The sequence below is a fragment of the Aptenodytes patagonicus genome, chromosome 1, assembly GCF_965638725.1.
Source record: "Aptenodytes patagonicus chromosome 1, bAptPat1.pri.cur, whole genome shotgun sequence".
NCBI lineage: Eukaryota > Metazoa > Chordata > Aves > Sphenisciformes > Spheniscidae > Aptenodytes > Aptenodytes patagonicus.
Genome location: NC_134949.1, coordinates 178,546,683 through 178,563,063, shown reverse-complemented (window position 1 = coordinate 178,563,063; position 16,381 = coordinate 178,546,683). Strand labels below are relative to the sequence as shown.

At 36.6% G+C, this 16,381-nt stretch overlaps 1 protein-coding gene across 2 annotated transcripts in view; it reads left to right on the top strand.

The window, feature by feature from the left end:
- Positions 1 to 16,381, top strand: part of NDFIP2 (Nedd4 family interacting protein 2) — a 52,657-nt gene that overhangs the window by 27,690 nt on the left and 8,586 nt on the right. Inside the window, exons 4-6 of one of the 2 annotated variants that reach the window (XM_076362308.1) lie at positions 1,208 to 1,267; positions 4,460 to 4,547; positions 13,727 to 13,851. In XM_076362308.1, coding sequence (XP_076218423.1) covers positions 1,208 to 1,267; positions 4,460 to 4,547; positions 13,727 to 13,851 — 273 coding nt within the window. The remainder of the gene's footprint in view (positions 1 to 1,207; positions 1,268 to 4,459; positions 4,548 to 13,726; positions 13,852 to 16,381) is intronic. The other variant, XM_076362317.1, reaches the window with a different exon arrangement.

The following is a 16,381-nucleotide window of genomic DNA, read 5'->3' as shown; positions in this document are numbered from 1 at the left end:
GATTTGGGGGAAAAGTAGGAAATGCTGAAGTTGAGTTCCAGTTTTGTAGATGATATTAAAAATTATGTGCCGTCACATTTTTAATTAATGCCATTTTAATTACCACGTGACACTGCCACAAAATCCCTGCCTTATTTAATACCTCTGATGGAGTTATTCTGGGGTGGAATAAGACTCTGTAATAAGACTGTCTTAATCTGGCAGATGCCTGGAATAAGAAAAAAGGTCATGTTATGGTTAGAGTGGTGGTTTGCCATCTTGAAGGGAAGGATATTGATCCTTAGCTCTGAATACCCATGGAAGAACAGATAAGTGACTTAAACTTTGCACTACTGATATGTATTTAATTGTTTTCTCACTTTCACTGTCTGGGAGATCACAAGCAGTGACGGCTGCAGATGGTATCTGACTTGCATATTACACACTTTGCAAAACATACACAGACCATATAACGTATTTTTTTTCAGTTTTTATTTTCAGCCTTACGAAATTAGTGCTCTTATGAATGTGAACTCTGATCTGTGCCTCTAGTTTCTTCTTCATAAAACGAGGATATATTGCCTATTCACTACAATAATGTGAACAGTTGGAAAAAGGTTCATTCAAGGTAACATAAGGACATTTAACATGAACCTGATAATTATTTCATGGTATACTTAAAAGTGTGCAGTAAAGGAAGGTACGAACTTACTCATTGAGCAAAAGAGAGGAAAACGGTATAAAAAGGCAGCACACTTAATAAACAGCTTTCATATTTTTTTCCCCTGAATTGTGTAGGGATCTTACAAAAAACATTAGTGTGATCATACTAAAGACTTCATCATAGGCCCTGCATCCACAGATTGTACGAACAATCTAAACTTAACATTTACTGAAAATTTCAGTACTTGTTTTTGTAGTTCTTTGTGTAGCTTGTCTTACAAGAATAGATTGTGTATAAACACTTATTTATTTCAAATGCTCCCAGATAGCTCAATGTATCAAAGAAATTGTAGCAGCCCTATGTCATCGGTAGTGATGGCATTAGTTACCCTGGCTTTTGATGTTTTCCTTTTCAAATTTTCAAGGTCAGTTTTGAAAGGTCAATTTAAATGGACGAAAATATTGCTAACAGTTAAATGACTTGTTTGTATGTTGCAATGAATGGCTTTTACTTAATGCTTTTCAGTTGCATTTGTCTTATGTTTTTCTGTTTTTACATGCTTAGCACGCCCAGTTTAGGGAGTCTAGGAGTCTGTTTGATGAAATATTCCTCAGTCGTCCAGAGGTATGGTATAGTTCTCTCTAGTTTAGACTTTAACTTTGAATTTTCCTGCTGGCAAACAAATGCTTCTGGGATTCGTTGTGCCTTTTTTCCCCCACCATTAACTTCTCCATATTGTTTTGTATGCTGAAGGTATCATTTATGGGGTTTATTAAGTAATTTGACCCTGTCCTCAGAAGTTTTTCTCTGTAAATCCACTGCATTGAGAAGAGTTACATCAGTTTAGTTATCCAAGGGGTTCCTGAAAACTTGGGTTCTTTACTTGATTAAAGGTGGTTGTCTCGCTCTACTCCGTGCTAGGTTTCAATTTGATAGAAGGTAAAAGGCATTGGGGCGAAAAAACAGTCCTCTTTTTGCAGAATACTACAGAGAGCACTGTAGTTTCAGAGGACTTAATAGGTTTGACTTCAGTAGATGCTGTGTGCCATTTGATATTCTTTTGCTTAGAGAAATTACTGTGTGACATGCCATTTATGTTGATAATATATTTTGCTGTTTAGATGTTTCTCTGATCATAGGAACAGTAAGTTTTCTGTTTATACAGATCTCAGCATATTTAGCAAACAAGAAATATTGTCCGTGATCCTTAATATGGCTAAATTTGTCAAAAATCAATATGAGATACTGAAACAGTATTACATATTTTACGGATTTTTGTGTGTTGTTATATGACATTCTTCTCATTAAAAAAGAAAAAATACATATAAATAAAATATGTAATTATTCTCATTGATAAAAATGTCAATATCTAATAGAAGTATTACTGTGAAATTACGTTTAGTTCTAAGCATCAGCAGAGAGGACAGCCATTCTGCATTGTCCCTTTTCATTCCTCAATGAATGGTGGCAAACAATTTATATTTTGAAGAAAGGCTGGGGCAGTTGACACCAACTAGATCAAATGAGAGCACTGTGACAGACAGCCAATATTAGCGGGGCTTGAGCAGTGGCTAATTAGTGTCTTCTACCTGCAGGACTGATCATAAAACCACATAATATTAAATGATGTAGATACAGGCTGGACATGATTTAAGCTCAGGAAACTGTTTAATTTCTTAAACGTTCTGATAATTTTCATATGCCAATTTTTGGAGACAGTAAATAGAACTCAGTTTAATATAATTCCCGTTTGACATTGAGTGTGATAAATTACAATTTGTTCACGCTTACTACAACAGTGCCTGCTTGCAACTGTCTGCTTTCATGTCCCTGGGTTGTATATTGACCTGTGTTTCTCACACGTGTAAATCTTGGAGAAGCCTGTGCATATAGAGAAACCTGCTAACTTGTTACTGTAGCTGAACAAAATTTTCTTTTTCTGAAGCAACATTTTACATAGAGCGTGATTCACTAACTGGTTTGGAAATGCCAGTATGAAGTACAGTAGTTAGCAGACAGTCTAAAAAAAAGTCCAAGAATTATTTTGTATGGGGTTTTCTAGACCTTCTGAAATGAAAATTGAAAGTATTTTTTGTTGTCCTGACTTGAAAAAGGAACTTTTGTGGCATACATTTCAGAGATAACCAGATTCAAATGCAGCTCTTTGTTTAATGCATTTTCAGCCCTTCCTTCCCTTCCCTGCCCTTCCCCCCCATCAGTCTTGTGGCTGCAGCAAAGTTGAGCTAAATAAACTAATGCTTTCACAGTCACTAAGATGACCATTTAGGGACATCTGAAATTATATAGAATTGAATTATAGCCCCTTAAGATTGTTGTTCAACTAGCTTTTTGTGCTTTCTGTGGAATTGTCTATGTGAATAGCAGTGTTTTTAAAGTAAGTTATCTGATACAGAGTCTTGGTTAATTAATCTGAAATAAAGAGCACAGCTGGAATTTCACGGCCATGTTATGAAGAGTAAAGCTGGCTGCCTTGAGTTGGTACAGTTCATTCTAGCACATTTTTAACCATAATCGCTATACCCTGGTAAATTATTTTGCTGTGTTGACAAAGGTGGACATGTCAATCACACAGAGCTTTAGATCACTGTGATTGTTTAATGCCCTTTTAGTTATGAACTTAATATACAAAATAACATTTGGTACAGCAACTGAATAATGTGTTAGTTACATTATTTTAGTAGTAAGTGTTTGCTGTGGGTGAAACAGCTAAGTAAATCTCACTTGAACTGATCTCCCTTGATTTCATTTTTTTAATAGGTCACTTCTTATCTCAATTCTAATACATTATGATTAATTGGAGAAAAACCAGGAAAAGAATGTTATTCATGCTTACGTCTAGCCCATATTACTGCTGTTACTGACAGCATTATTTAACTTGTATCATCCTGCATTGTTTTGACGTTACTCATTTAAGTATTAAAATGGTGTGTTTAACTGGTTTTACAGTCTTCATCAGGCTCTCTTTAACTGCTGACATCATGAAAACTTTAACGTTTGCCAGTCTAGAGTCGCAGTAATGTTTTACTTGTGCACAGAACTGCATACGTAAGATCTGCCAAGTTCTGTTGAAAATCAAGTACTGAGAAACAAAACAAACTCATACTTTCAGTATTTTAAGATCTAATATTCTGACACGATGAGAGGAACCTTTGGATTGTTTTGACTGACATCTCTGTTTAGTTTTGTTTGACTTAAAGTACTGCGCTTCTTGAGTTTTAAACACTTCTAATGTGCTCGCGCCCTCTAGTGTCCCTAGAGGTTTTCTTTGTTTTGTGTATGTTTTTCTGTGGGTTATAGCATAGTCAAATTCGTTACTGCAATGCTGTCGCATCAGCAATTTATTTTAAGATACTAACCTTATTCTACATTTTGGGAAGCATTAAAAGACTTTTCTGGCAGGAAAAATATAGAACATACTATGTAGTGATTTTAAAAAAAAATATTTAATAGCTTGGATGCATATCAAGATAGTTACAGTAAAAGAAGATTTCTGTTGGTTTTGATTGTCAAAGTACTCATCTGAAATAATTTCTAGCTTCATTTAAGATGACTAGGCAGTATGTACATATCTTCTACAGAAACTTTTCAGTGAAATTTGGGCTCTGTCAATATAAGCAACAAATAAGAGTTGTTTTATAGATACGAATTATCTTTCTTTTAAACTTCCTTGATGTGGACGTGTTACAGAAATGTCAATTTTCTTCTAGATTTGGAAACATAATTAATACTTTAATCCTACAGATAGTTATTCTAAAATAAACTTTTCACTAAATTATCACTAACCTGTAAATCCAGGAAGAAGAGTATCCACCACGGGATGATTTCAGTGATGCAGATCAGCTTAGAGTGGGCAATGATGGCATCTTCATGTTGGCATTTTTCAGTAAGTTACCTTGTATCCCAGACCTACTGAGGTATATCTTAATTGTACCTTATTTCTATGGAATATAAAAGATAGCTGTGGAAAAACTGCATTAATGTACTGTAATGAATGGATTTTTTTTTACCTGTACACAGATATAAACACTTCCCGTTCCAGATGTAGCAAATATGTTGCACTTTTTTTCTGTGGCATCTGTCACAAATAAGGGGACAAAGCAAAATCATAGTAAATGTTCCGAGGCATAGCAAGGCTGCACTGTTAACTACGAATTGGGAAATTCTGTCATCTTCTAGTTGGACTACCAACTTGAATTAAAGGCTGGATCACAGAAATCTGGCAATCGATTTTTAAGTAGAAGAAATTTGAGAGTGTGATGATGTGCTATATAAAAGTTGCTGATGTTAGCGTAGTGAATTAAATAGCTGTGGGTGGATTTTTCGAACAAATCCAACAACGCTTATTTTCAGGTTGAACTAATCACTAGCATATAAAAATGTACTGTCTTCAGGTAACGTCTGATTGCAACCAGCACTACTATGGCACTTCTTCAGGTACTGTGTGTGCGCACTGTGCATGCCTTATCTTGTAACTTACGTACTGCATTGAGCAAAGTTAGATTTAGCCACTATAAGTTACTTCTAGAAAGAAGCTGCTTCTGTTTTGCCAATTGCATAGTTCTTTCTAATTTCTGAGGATATTTTCCCTTTCTGAAGCAAAGGTGTTTGGCAGCCTGGATGGAAGCTTGGTGTTGGGGACGTAGCTGTCCTTTTTAGCATTCATCAGGATGAAAGCTGATTGATTATCCACTGAAATCTCCTTTATGTCTTTCAAGCTAGATCTAATCTTAGTTCTTTTTTCTTTAATGTCTTTCACAGTCTCTTTATTTAACAGATGCAGGTTACAGAACTTTCACAAAAGTTTTTTCCATGTTGGCATACGAAGTACTAGGACAATGTGGTGTTTGCATCTTGGGATAAAAATATATGTCTACCTCACATAGTAAATACATAAATACATATATAGGGTAACAAAGTGAGTTTTGTAGTCTGACCTCTTTCTGTAGTTGGACCATAGAAAGGGTATATATTCTTGGGGGAAAAGGGGGGGTATGGCTTAATTTTTCTCTTTCTGTTTTTTCCCCCTTCCCTATGTGTTACAACTTTTTGTATTTCACCTATGTAGGTTCTGTAGTGTGTGAACTTGCTCTTGCTTTTAAATCCTGGTTCAGGCCTTCATTAGCACTGCACTTGGAGGTCAAGTGGATTTTTGGCTCTAATATGTTTTAAGTCCTTAAAATCACAGCTGAGAACAGACTTGTTAGCTTGCAGCTAGGAGCACAGTAATAGTGAAAATCCTGCTATGCAGAAGCTGAACTGGAATCAAAGGCTGCAGAAGGGCTCCAGTGATATTCACATGCAGTTGGCCAAAACTGCATGCCCAGAACCTTGTGTGCACCTTCCAGAATGCAGACGTTTACTTGGATAAACTGGCAACTTTCTCTTCAAATAGCTGTTTAGCTGAGACTGACTGCACAGAGCACTACTTTTACACATTTAACAAAAATACTCTGTAGATCATAATTTTTCTTGATTATTCTGAGACTGTGTTACTGCCAACTTTGCTTGCTTATGAATGAAATGCATAAATGAGGGCTTACACATTGCAAGATATTTATGCAAGTGTGTGCTTAATTGGGATCTGTGGCTGTTATGGATACCGGTTACATATGGAAATTGATAAAGTTTACTTGTTTGTGTGCATAGTATGAGGAGTTCACAAAAATTCATAGCATTTATAGACCTGTAATATCAATTTTCAGTAGTTTTTCTTAGGGAAATTGGAGAACTAAATGAAAAAGGAGCTTAACTTAATAAGGGTAGATCGTAAATAGTGGGTGGTGCATTCCTGTCCCTCTAATAAGGAGATAAGTCTCCATAAAGTTGATGTATGTAGATTTAAGAGAGCAGAAATTAAAATGAAGTTTACAGTATGGCTATCTTCTGTTTTTTTTCAGGGTGGGATGTGTTTAAACACTTCAAGTAGAGGTTGGCAGATCACAGACAGCTTAGAATAAGTTCCCTCACTTAGTTAAAATGCAGAAGAACAGTGTCAGGAACTGTGCTCTAGTGAGAGGAGCATGGAACGAATGGCTTGTTCCAGATGTGCTCTCCCACCTCCTCCTGTGACTGTTATGTACAGTGTCAGCAGAAGGATCTTGGGGGGGGACGACGACACAGGCTGCCTTTGTTTTAAATATAAAACAGTGAAGTTAGCTTTTTTTAATTTAATTTTATTCAACTGAAGTATAATAAAATGAACTTTTTACTAAGCTTACCTGCATATTGCAATCGACTAGTGATATGTAGCTACCATCTAGTGGTAGCTGCCCAAGTTGCATAAAATTGCTGTCTTGAGGCCATCTAGTGGCCGGATCTGTTTTGTTTGGGTTTTTTGTTTGTTTCAGGAGCTTGGTGCATGCAAGTTACAAACCTGTTTCCCACCTAAGTTGTAAAGTACTGTTCTGGTTAGCATAACTAAATAGAATGAGACGATATACTCTAAAGAATAAAAGTCCTTTGCATGAACAGGTGGGTTTTTTGCTTTAGCACTTGATTCAGAAACTTACTGGAAAAATTTGGAAAACAACCTATTTTATTTCTAATATGTGGTAAAATCATATATTTTGAGAAATTGGTGTTGCTCTTGAAATCTGCGATTATGTTGGTGAGCAAGGAATCTGCTCTCTAATGGTCAGGGCTGTTGTTTGTCAGTTTCTGATTTTGAGGTAAATGAATATATTAGTGAATATATTCCATTTTGCTGTGAATGCGAAATGCAACAAATTTTGCTGTCGGACCACTTCATATATTTTTTTTCTGTTATGGATTTTTAAGTCAGCTGTACCTTATGCAGCATAGTAGAAACTTCTCAGAATGCCAGAGGAAGTTGTTAATTGGTGAGTTTCTCAGAGTGATTTTTTTTTTTTGTATGCACAACAAAAAGGAGGAATTTCTGAGCTGTTTCTTTCCATTTTGAATACAGCTGTAATGGTGATAGAGCAAGTAACTGTTGTGACCTAAAGGGTTTGGTTTTCATGCTTAATCTGCCCATAGTGGAATTCTTTCAAATCACGTCTGATTTGCTCATCCTGGTTCATTATGTGAAGGAGGTAATTTTGGGCAGTAATAAAAGGCTTATATGGTTTTCCCTTATATTTAAGGAGTGCTTTAGAAATATCAACCAGCCCTTTCACCTGTGGGCCCCAGAAGGAATTGTGGAGCTCATCTAGATTCTTTGAAACCATTGAGGGGAGTTTTGGGTTGTCCTTACAACCTAGGAAAAATGAATATTAATTTGAACCTCACAGGTGGGTTAATAAGGAAGAAGAAATGGAGAAAAGTGTTCAATCATACAGCTGAAGTTCAAGTTCTCATATAGAGATCTGATTTGTTCTTTTTGAGCAACACCTGGGCAATGTAAACACTGTACAACTCACACCAATAAAGTCTCATGATGTGGAGGAATGTAAGTGTACATATCGTCCCAGATGCTATATTGGAACAGATAAGTAACCATACCAAAATTTTGTGAACTAATCTTCATACAGTTTTCAAAGCTATTAGATGCTTCAAGCAGTCAATAAACTGCATACAAGCTAGGATATCTACTTAGGGGCTTTCAGGTGGGCACCAGTTGGAAGGCAGAGTTGTAGCACGAGCTCAGGATGAGCACAGCCTCCTGTTGTACGCTGCCCGAGGAGCGGTAAGCATGGTCTAAATTTCCAGTGGGAGGATTCCTCTGTGTGAATTTAGGAAACCCAACTTCTGTATGTCCACATCACGAATGTGATGCAGGTTTCCCTTAGTGATGCCAGCGAAGCTGAGGGGGAGTCATTTGACTGAAATTGCAAATGTTGGAAGGAGATAAAGGAACTGTTTTGGGAGTGCGTATTTCTGGTTATCAGGGGAGCCTGGCTGACCTTCGTCCACAATCACCTAACTTCTTTCTTAATTAGAAAGAATTTGACTTACATGGTTTCTCCATACATGTTGGATAGAATACAAAATAAATGGAATGAGCAAGCTTCTAGCTGGGCATTAGGAAAAATTTACCAACAAGGGTAATGAAGCAGTAGAAATAAATTGCCTAGGGAAGTTTTTGAACATTCATCACTGAGTAGGAGGAAAAAAAAAAAATTGTCCGTTGAAGTTGATAGCAAATGCTTCCAGTGATCATCATCAGATTTCAGGTGAGCCCTTCAGGAAGGAGCAAAAATGTGTCCTGGTTCAAGAATGGAATAAATTCTGTGCAGGAAGGGGAAGAATAATTTCTAGTGGTGCATGAAGATCTGGAAAGTGTTATTTATTGCAGTATGCTTAGTAAACCTAGGCCAGGTGTGAAACATTAAGCTCTTTGGTGTTTGCTGTATATTAAAATAATAAGTCATTGGACAAACAAATCGGGGAATAAAGGATGTAACTGAGCATGGTTGCTTTTTGTGTATATAGTTGCCACTATAATCTTATCACAGGCTTGAGCCATGGTTAATATTTGGAACCGACATAGACCAGTTTTGCTGGCTTCTTTTCTTGATACTGAATATAAACATAAGTGATTAATGTGTGGCTGTGGAAAGCTAAAAAAGATCAGCAAGTGAAGTGCAAGAACAGTTGAGGAAAAAGCAGATTTGTTCTAGTATGCTTGTCATTATGGTTGCATCTTCTGATGTATTGCAGTATGTACAACTCAAAACCTTTGCACAAGATTGCTTAAAAACTTGAAAAACTAAGTTTTCTTCGTTTACTGTAAATTGTGGGAGTAGAGTGAAAGGATGTGTCAATATTGCTTTGCAGCTTAATGAGCACTGACAAAAAGCAAGCATGGATTAATAAATTATTAATGACAAAGTACAGCTTCATACATCATCTTTGCCTCGCCCCTGTAGTTATTGGAGAATGAAGAATGGCAATGAATGGAAGCTTGTTTGTCAAAACCAAGTTGAATTATTTTACTCCAGCTTCTTTGGAATTGCCAATAGAGAAAAGACTTTTGATTTCTAACTTTAATTTTTGATATGAAAAATCCTATGCTGACCACTTCCCCTCAGAAGAGGGCTTTGGGTGTGGAAATAGCTGATGGATAGCCTTATTTTGCGTGTCAGATTCTAAGACGTCTACAACATTTAGAACACCCCTGTGCTTTTGGCTGGGATTATCTTACTGCAAACCATAAAGAGAAATACAAGTATAACGTAATTGTTGTGGGCGCTACATTGGATATCAAGAAGACTTTTTATTAAAAAAGACCTTTAGTCCAAGTTTCCTCCTCCCAAAAAGCAACTTTTTACCTGTTTTTCATTACGAGTTTTGTTTTCATGAGGAAATAACTCTTAATGGTTATATTCTTTTTATGTGACTTACATTAATATAGACTTACTTTCTCCTCTTGTTGACATTTCAGGAATGTGTAAAACTCAGAAATCTTACTTTATCAGTCCCACTTGTCTGTATGGTGTTAGAGTAGCAAAGAAAGAGACTGAAATCATGATGCCAGCGCAGTCAGTGTGAGTTTCATCTAAATGCCTGAAATCTATTAAAAGAAAGAGGACAATAGTTGAAAGTTGGGCGTAAGTATGAATCCAAACGCTAGCGATCTCTGGGATAGGAAACAATTCTTGCTGCAGAGTGGTTAGTCTTGCAGCGGGAATCTAGAAGATGAGCACAGAACCTGCCTGCATGAAGAGGATGGGCAAACAGAAGTTAAGAACGCTTTTTTCATTAAAACCATGATGTGGTTGTAGCAGCTTGTTAGACTTTCTATCTCATTTTTGGGAATGGCTTTCTTCTTTATGATAGTGATTTCTAGTGTCAGACCAGGAGCATTGTCTGTATGAGAATGTCAGGGGAAGCTGAAGCAGTATGAAGGACAAGGTCATCTCTTTAACTGCTGAACGGTGTCATTTACATTTCGCAAGTGAGTGGATGCAGGCAAATAGTGGAGGATTGCATTTGTTGCAGTAAGAAGCTCACACAATGACTTAGTTGCCTCTATTTAGTAGATAGAGAAGGAAGTAGATACATCTAAAAAAAATAGTAGATGCTTCCTTTTGCTAACTCTGTCCCCTCACCATTGTATTTTCTCTCTCAGCTTGGTGGAGAAACTTGTGCTGTGGCTTCTCTATGGCAATATAGGGATGAAAATTATGGACAACTTTTATTGCAATAATTAGGTGAGGCAGGAATTACACAGAAAATAACGTTAGTAACTCTTAAGCAGATGCAGCGTAGGCTGCAAAGCTCAGACAACTTGCATGACTGGCAGAGGATATACGTGGAAATCATTGTGGAATAAGATACAGATAGGTAGATGAGGCTAATCTTAATACGGAGAAAAACAATCGGAAGATAGATAAAAATCTTAACTTGTTGCAGTCCTCTCAGAAGCTGGAGATGCATCTCTGAAAGGAAAGAATGGGTTTTGCAACCAGAATGAGACAGTGAAGATGATTTTTGGAGTAGTAATAGGACACAGGGGAGGTGAGGGAGAAGCAACGGGCAAGATTGAAAACATGTAGATGTTATTGTTGCCCATCTTAAATTTGTTAAGATGATGCAACACCAAGGCAATGTTGGGAGAATCTCCCTAATACGTTGCCTAGGTTTTACAGAGGTGGAAGTAATATGTTCCTCATACTGCTGAATACAGGGAATTTTGATTAGGTCCTCGCTGCAGAATTTTTCTAGTGGATGGTTACAGATCAAAACTTAAATGGTGAGATTTTTCTTTCGTATATAGTCTACTTTTATTGGGGTATGTGAACTTGCATAGTTTACAACTTTTGTAATGGTTTATGCCTTTTCTTTCCCATTTGCATTGTCTGCTTATATAAATTGATGGAAGAGCACACTGGTTAAAGGAAAAAAGGCTACTGTGAACAACATTGGAACATGCTGATGCCTTTGCTTTCAGGAGTTGGGCAAACAATTTAGTGTTAAATACCCACCTAAGACTCATCAGTGACTGTGGATTCTATTTTTAATATTCCTTTAGGTCAAATTGAAAGAAAGGTAAAGTTGTCACTGTATTCAACTTTGATTATAAGAACTAATTTTTTTCCCTCTCCTATATTTATGATTGGGAAATCTCTAACTTTTCTAATGCATGTACAAATTAGTTCAGGTGTTATAAAAATCCTTATTTTTTAACATATACCTATTAAAATAGTAAGTATTCTGGGAATTCCTCTAGTCTGCATAGTCCATTAGAAACGTGTCTATCTTCTGTCCTTTTTTGCATGCCTATCTTTGGAGTCACAGTTGAAGTCACCCTTTGTAGCTTGAGTAGTGGGGAGAAAGGGAGAGAGCAGTAAGCTGTTACGCTGCGACAGGAACAGAGGCGCCTTGCAGAACTAGCTTCTGAAATCTGTTGCTTTTAAAAGTATGGTGGATTTGGAGAGCTTGCTTGAAATAGGGAAATGCTGTTTTCAAAACAATGTATCCAAGCTTTCTCAAATGTAAACACTTGTGTTTTGTAAAGATAGGTAAACGTTAGGGTCACAATGTTGTTCTTATGTAATAGAAATGCTCTCTTTTTTTCTTCTCTGCGTATACCAATATTTTATTCGAAGTTGTGTTTTTGGTTTTGGGTTTTTTTTGTGTTGTGGGTTTTTTGGTGGTGTGTTTTGGTTTTTGTTTTTTTTTTTTTAAGATTTGTAATTAGCATAGAAGTAAGCTTTCTCATTGCCACCATCTGTTACCTCTGGCTCTGTCCGAGGCAAGATGTTTTCTCACTTGTACAAAATGACTGTGTGGATGTAAAGTCTTCCAAAACTTCTCTTGGAACTTCAATTTCTTTACAGTTCATGGAATCCCACTGCAGTTTTACAGATTAATTTTGCATTTGTGGACAAATCATTGCATCTTCATGTGGATTGTTGGAGGAGTTGTAACAAGGTTTTAAATTACAAAAAAAGTGGTTGTTTATAGATAATCCTCCCAAACTGACTTTTATTTAAGAAAGCTATTGAACAATTTTCTGTTCCTAATGTTTTGCTATAAGTGTTCAAACTTTTACTGAAAAGACAGACTTTTTTTTTTCTGTGGTGATTTAATGTCTGAATTTTGTGGGTTTTGTTTTTTTCCCCTAAGTTTGGGGATTTAAAACATTAAGGACTTGTGTGCAGGGGTTTTGTTCCCCTCTGCCCCCCTTCCATTCCTGCTTGCCTCTTCAGTGGTTTTTGTGTTTATTGTGGGCTTCCCAACTGTTTTCAATTTTCCACTGTCTTGTCCTCTCCAGAACTCCTGAATTGCCTTCTTCCACCAGCTCCCCCAGCTATTCTGTTTGATGGTTTTCTCATTAGTTGCCCTCACTTACTCCCAAAGGTGGGACATCACCTAATTGGGAATTCCCACACTTTGACCTAATGCACGCAAACTGAATTCAATACAGGTGATGATGTTGATTTGCCAAGTACATATGCAGATATGAAACTTTAAAAACTACTGGGAGTTATGTAAAAGCGTTAATTGAAGTAACAGCAGTAGTTATGCTCAATGTCCTTTTTGTTTCTTGATTTCTTAAGCTTCTATGTAAAACTTCCAAGGCTTCTTATATCTTATGCTTGAATATAGATCTAAAAGAGAAGACAGTAACCAATTGAAACATCAGCTTCTCAACTTATCTTCATTTCTATACTATGTTTACAGAGCAAGAGCGGATACTTTTATTCTGTTCGATCCAAACTGGATAAAGCTGAATATGCAGCCTTGATACATGCACGTATGTGTGCATATAACTATATTTTTGGTTATAAAAGTGTAGTAAGGTTTTTTCTTTGTTTTAATGCAAGTCTTGTATGTTATAGTCCTTTGTTTGCATTTACCCTTCACATCTAGTGTCACCTGGTTAGATTCTGTAGCAATGTAATACTTTCTTTTATGTTGGAATTTTCTCTTGTTTAAAGTAGTAGGTTCCAGCCTGTTTACCATTTGCTTTGTTATTAAGTGACTATACCATGGGGAATGTCTGGGTTCAAAGTCAATCTCTGAAAGCCTGAATTACCGGAAGGGAATTACTGACTGTGTAAGCATGTCCTTATTAGTTTAAAAGTGAAATTAGTGTTAAGTCTGTTTGCTTAGCTATACAGATTAACAGAAGCTACTGTTTCTTTTATTTTATAGTGGCATTTATTTTCAACTGGATTGGATTTTGTTTATCCTTCTGTATAACAAATACCATAGCTGGAAGGTATGGTGCAATCTGTGGATTTGGTCTGTCCCTGATCAAATGGATTCTCATTGTACGGGTATGTTTCTTGATTCACACTGTACAGACTTTGTTTGTAGAACCAAACCATAACAATTTATTCAAGGATATATAATAACGGAATTAAAATTCAGTATGTTAAAGTCTAGTGCTTAACAGAGTGCCTAGAACTTTCTCTGACTTCCACTTTAGTAGAGAATTTACTTGCTATATATTCATACGTGCTTACTAATGATGAAGCTTAATCTATTTTTATCTGACACAGCATTTTACATTTATCTTCCACTAAAATAAATGCAGAATGACTCATTCTTTGTACAAATATTTAAAAGCATACAGAAGAAGTGGAGCAAGTACCTAAAATGACACTGGTATTGTAATGTCCTATATGAAAGATTTATAAATGACTCAGCCTATCGGGGGCGGGGGGCGGGGGGGGGGGGGGGAGGAATGGATCAGAAAACATTTCTTCCCTGTATCTGATTCTATTCCTTGTAAGATACCTACTGAATCAAGTAAAAATTGAATATGAAGTTAGTCACATTTTTAGCATCATAGATGCTCAATTTCTTGATATTTTCACTGCAAGACTAGATACCTTTCAGAAAGGTACGTTAGCCAAATGGAAGTTACTTAGCTGACTAAGTGGATGCTAGATGAAATGTAATGATTCTTTCTGAATAGAAAGAATTCTCCTTGAATTCTACATGTCTGTTAGACACAACATTTAAAATCTCATCCTGTCTAATGAAGAAAGAGCTCTTGGATAACTTAGTCATCTTTTATGCCCTGCCAACTCTGAATAATTTTTTTTTTTTTTTTTTCCCCCTCTCCTGTGTCTGTGCTAGGAACTTAACTTGATTTGGTCTTAGCACGATAGTACAAGGATTGTAGAGAGAAGAGATTGCATGGTCCTTCCTGGACATGTCCTGCATCCTTCTTAGAGCTGAGGGTGATTTTGGTTTTGCTTTTCTTTTTTGCTTCTTCAGGGCAGGGGAATGCTACTGGACCAGATGTGATTCTGGAGTATTTAGTTGGAATTCAGGGTTTGGGATGGAATTTATCTTAAGGGAGCAAGAAGACATGAATTTTTCAACTATGCATTCGTTGAGGATATTTTCAACTTCCCTTGAGGCATACCAAACAGAGGGCAGAACTTGCTCATTGTGTCAGTTTTATTATTCCCGTCTGCTTGAAAATGTGCTCATAACAAACACAAAATTAATATATGCTGAACTTCCTTGAAGAATTACTGTGTTCTAGACTATATTTAAATTCTTGTATACAATCTGTTACTGATTGTAAAATATTAGAGCTGACCAATTCCAAGACCTCGGGGGGGGGTTCATAGTGAAGATTATCATCTTCCTGTGTTGTCTCCCTTTCTTAGAGACAACAGCAGAAAGCTCATAAGGTTTGTTTTAATGGTGAGACACAAGCACGCGTGTGTGCACAAGATTGTTCTGTTCTTTTGTTTCAAGCTCCTCTGAAGGCTTGTGCTGCCCTTTCTCACTCAGGGTCAGTAGTACAAAACTTTATAGTGTCTAAACAGTCCAAGTTCACATATGCTCTCTCTGTATCCGTGTTTACTGGGGAGGGGGGGAGAACAAAAGCACAATTTTTCTGTTGGGGAAATTCTGCAACCATGCTTCTGCCTAAAGAAAGTGTGAGAGTAACACACATAGGCCAGTATTTGATTGCTGGTTTTAGTAAACCTTTCCAATTAAATGAAGTTGTAACTTTAAAAAAAGTGTATTGGCATATATGTTTAGGGAATTCAAAATACTGACTATCAAGTGAGATGGGATTAATAATGTTGTCAACTTCCTGGGAATCGAATATTCATTTGATATTTTAGTGAAGTGTCAAAATATGAAATGCTTACTCTGCCGAATCATAGAAATGCTTACTCTGCTGAATCATAGAAATGCTGGTATTTATATAAGGATAATGTAAGTACCAGTTCTTTAGTTCAACTTAGCAATTCTGTTTCGTGATATTTTTTTCTTGGATTGCCCACAGAAATGAATACAGTACAGGATTAAACCTTTAAAGAATTCACATGATCTGGCTTTATTCTGGAGAAAACATGTGGATCTCTGCACAGTTACTTGAAGAAAAAAAGAACTATATCTAGAGCTCTTTAAATGTCTTGGATTTTTATCTGGTTGCGTATGTGGCCCAGTATCTTTTCTTCTTTTTTTTTTTTTTTTAAAGAGTAAACTGAATTACGTGTTTTCTTGCTTGATACTACTGAAATGTCCTAGAAGTGGCAAATGAGAAGCACTGTGGCAGGATGCAGTAAACATACTGAATGATAGTAGGATGGGAAGTGTACAAAAAGTGTGCAGAGCTACTAAATAGGTTATTTTATTCCTTCTGGCAACTTTTTACACATCTCCCCATTCCTACTTCTTATGTGAGTTTTGGAGACATTTGATTAGCCTTTTTATCAGTGAAGCATGCAGTCTGGAGTCTGGTGAAGGCACAGATACCTGTCTCCGATACCATCACACCCTGCCCTCCAGCTGCCTCCCACATCACAGGGAGGACAAAACTGTCTACCATGG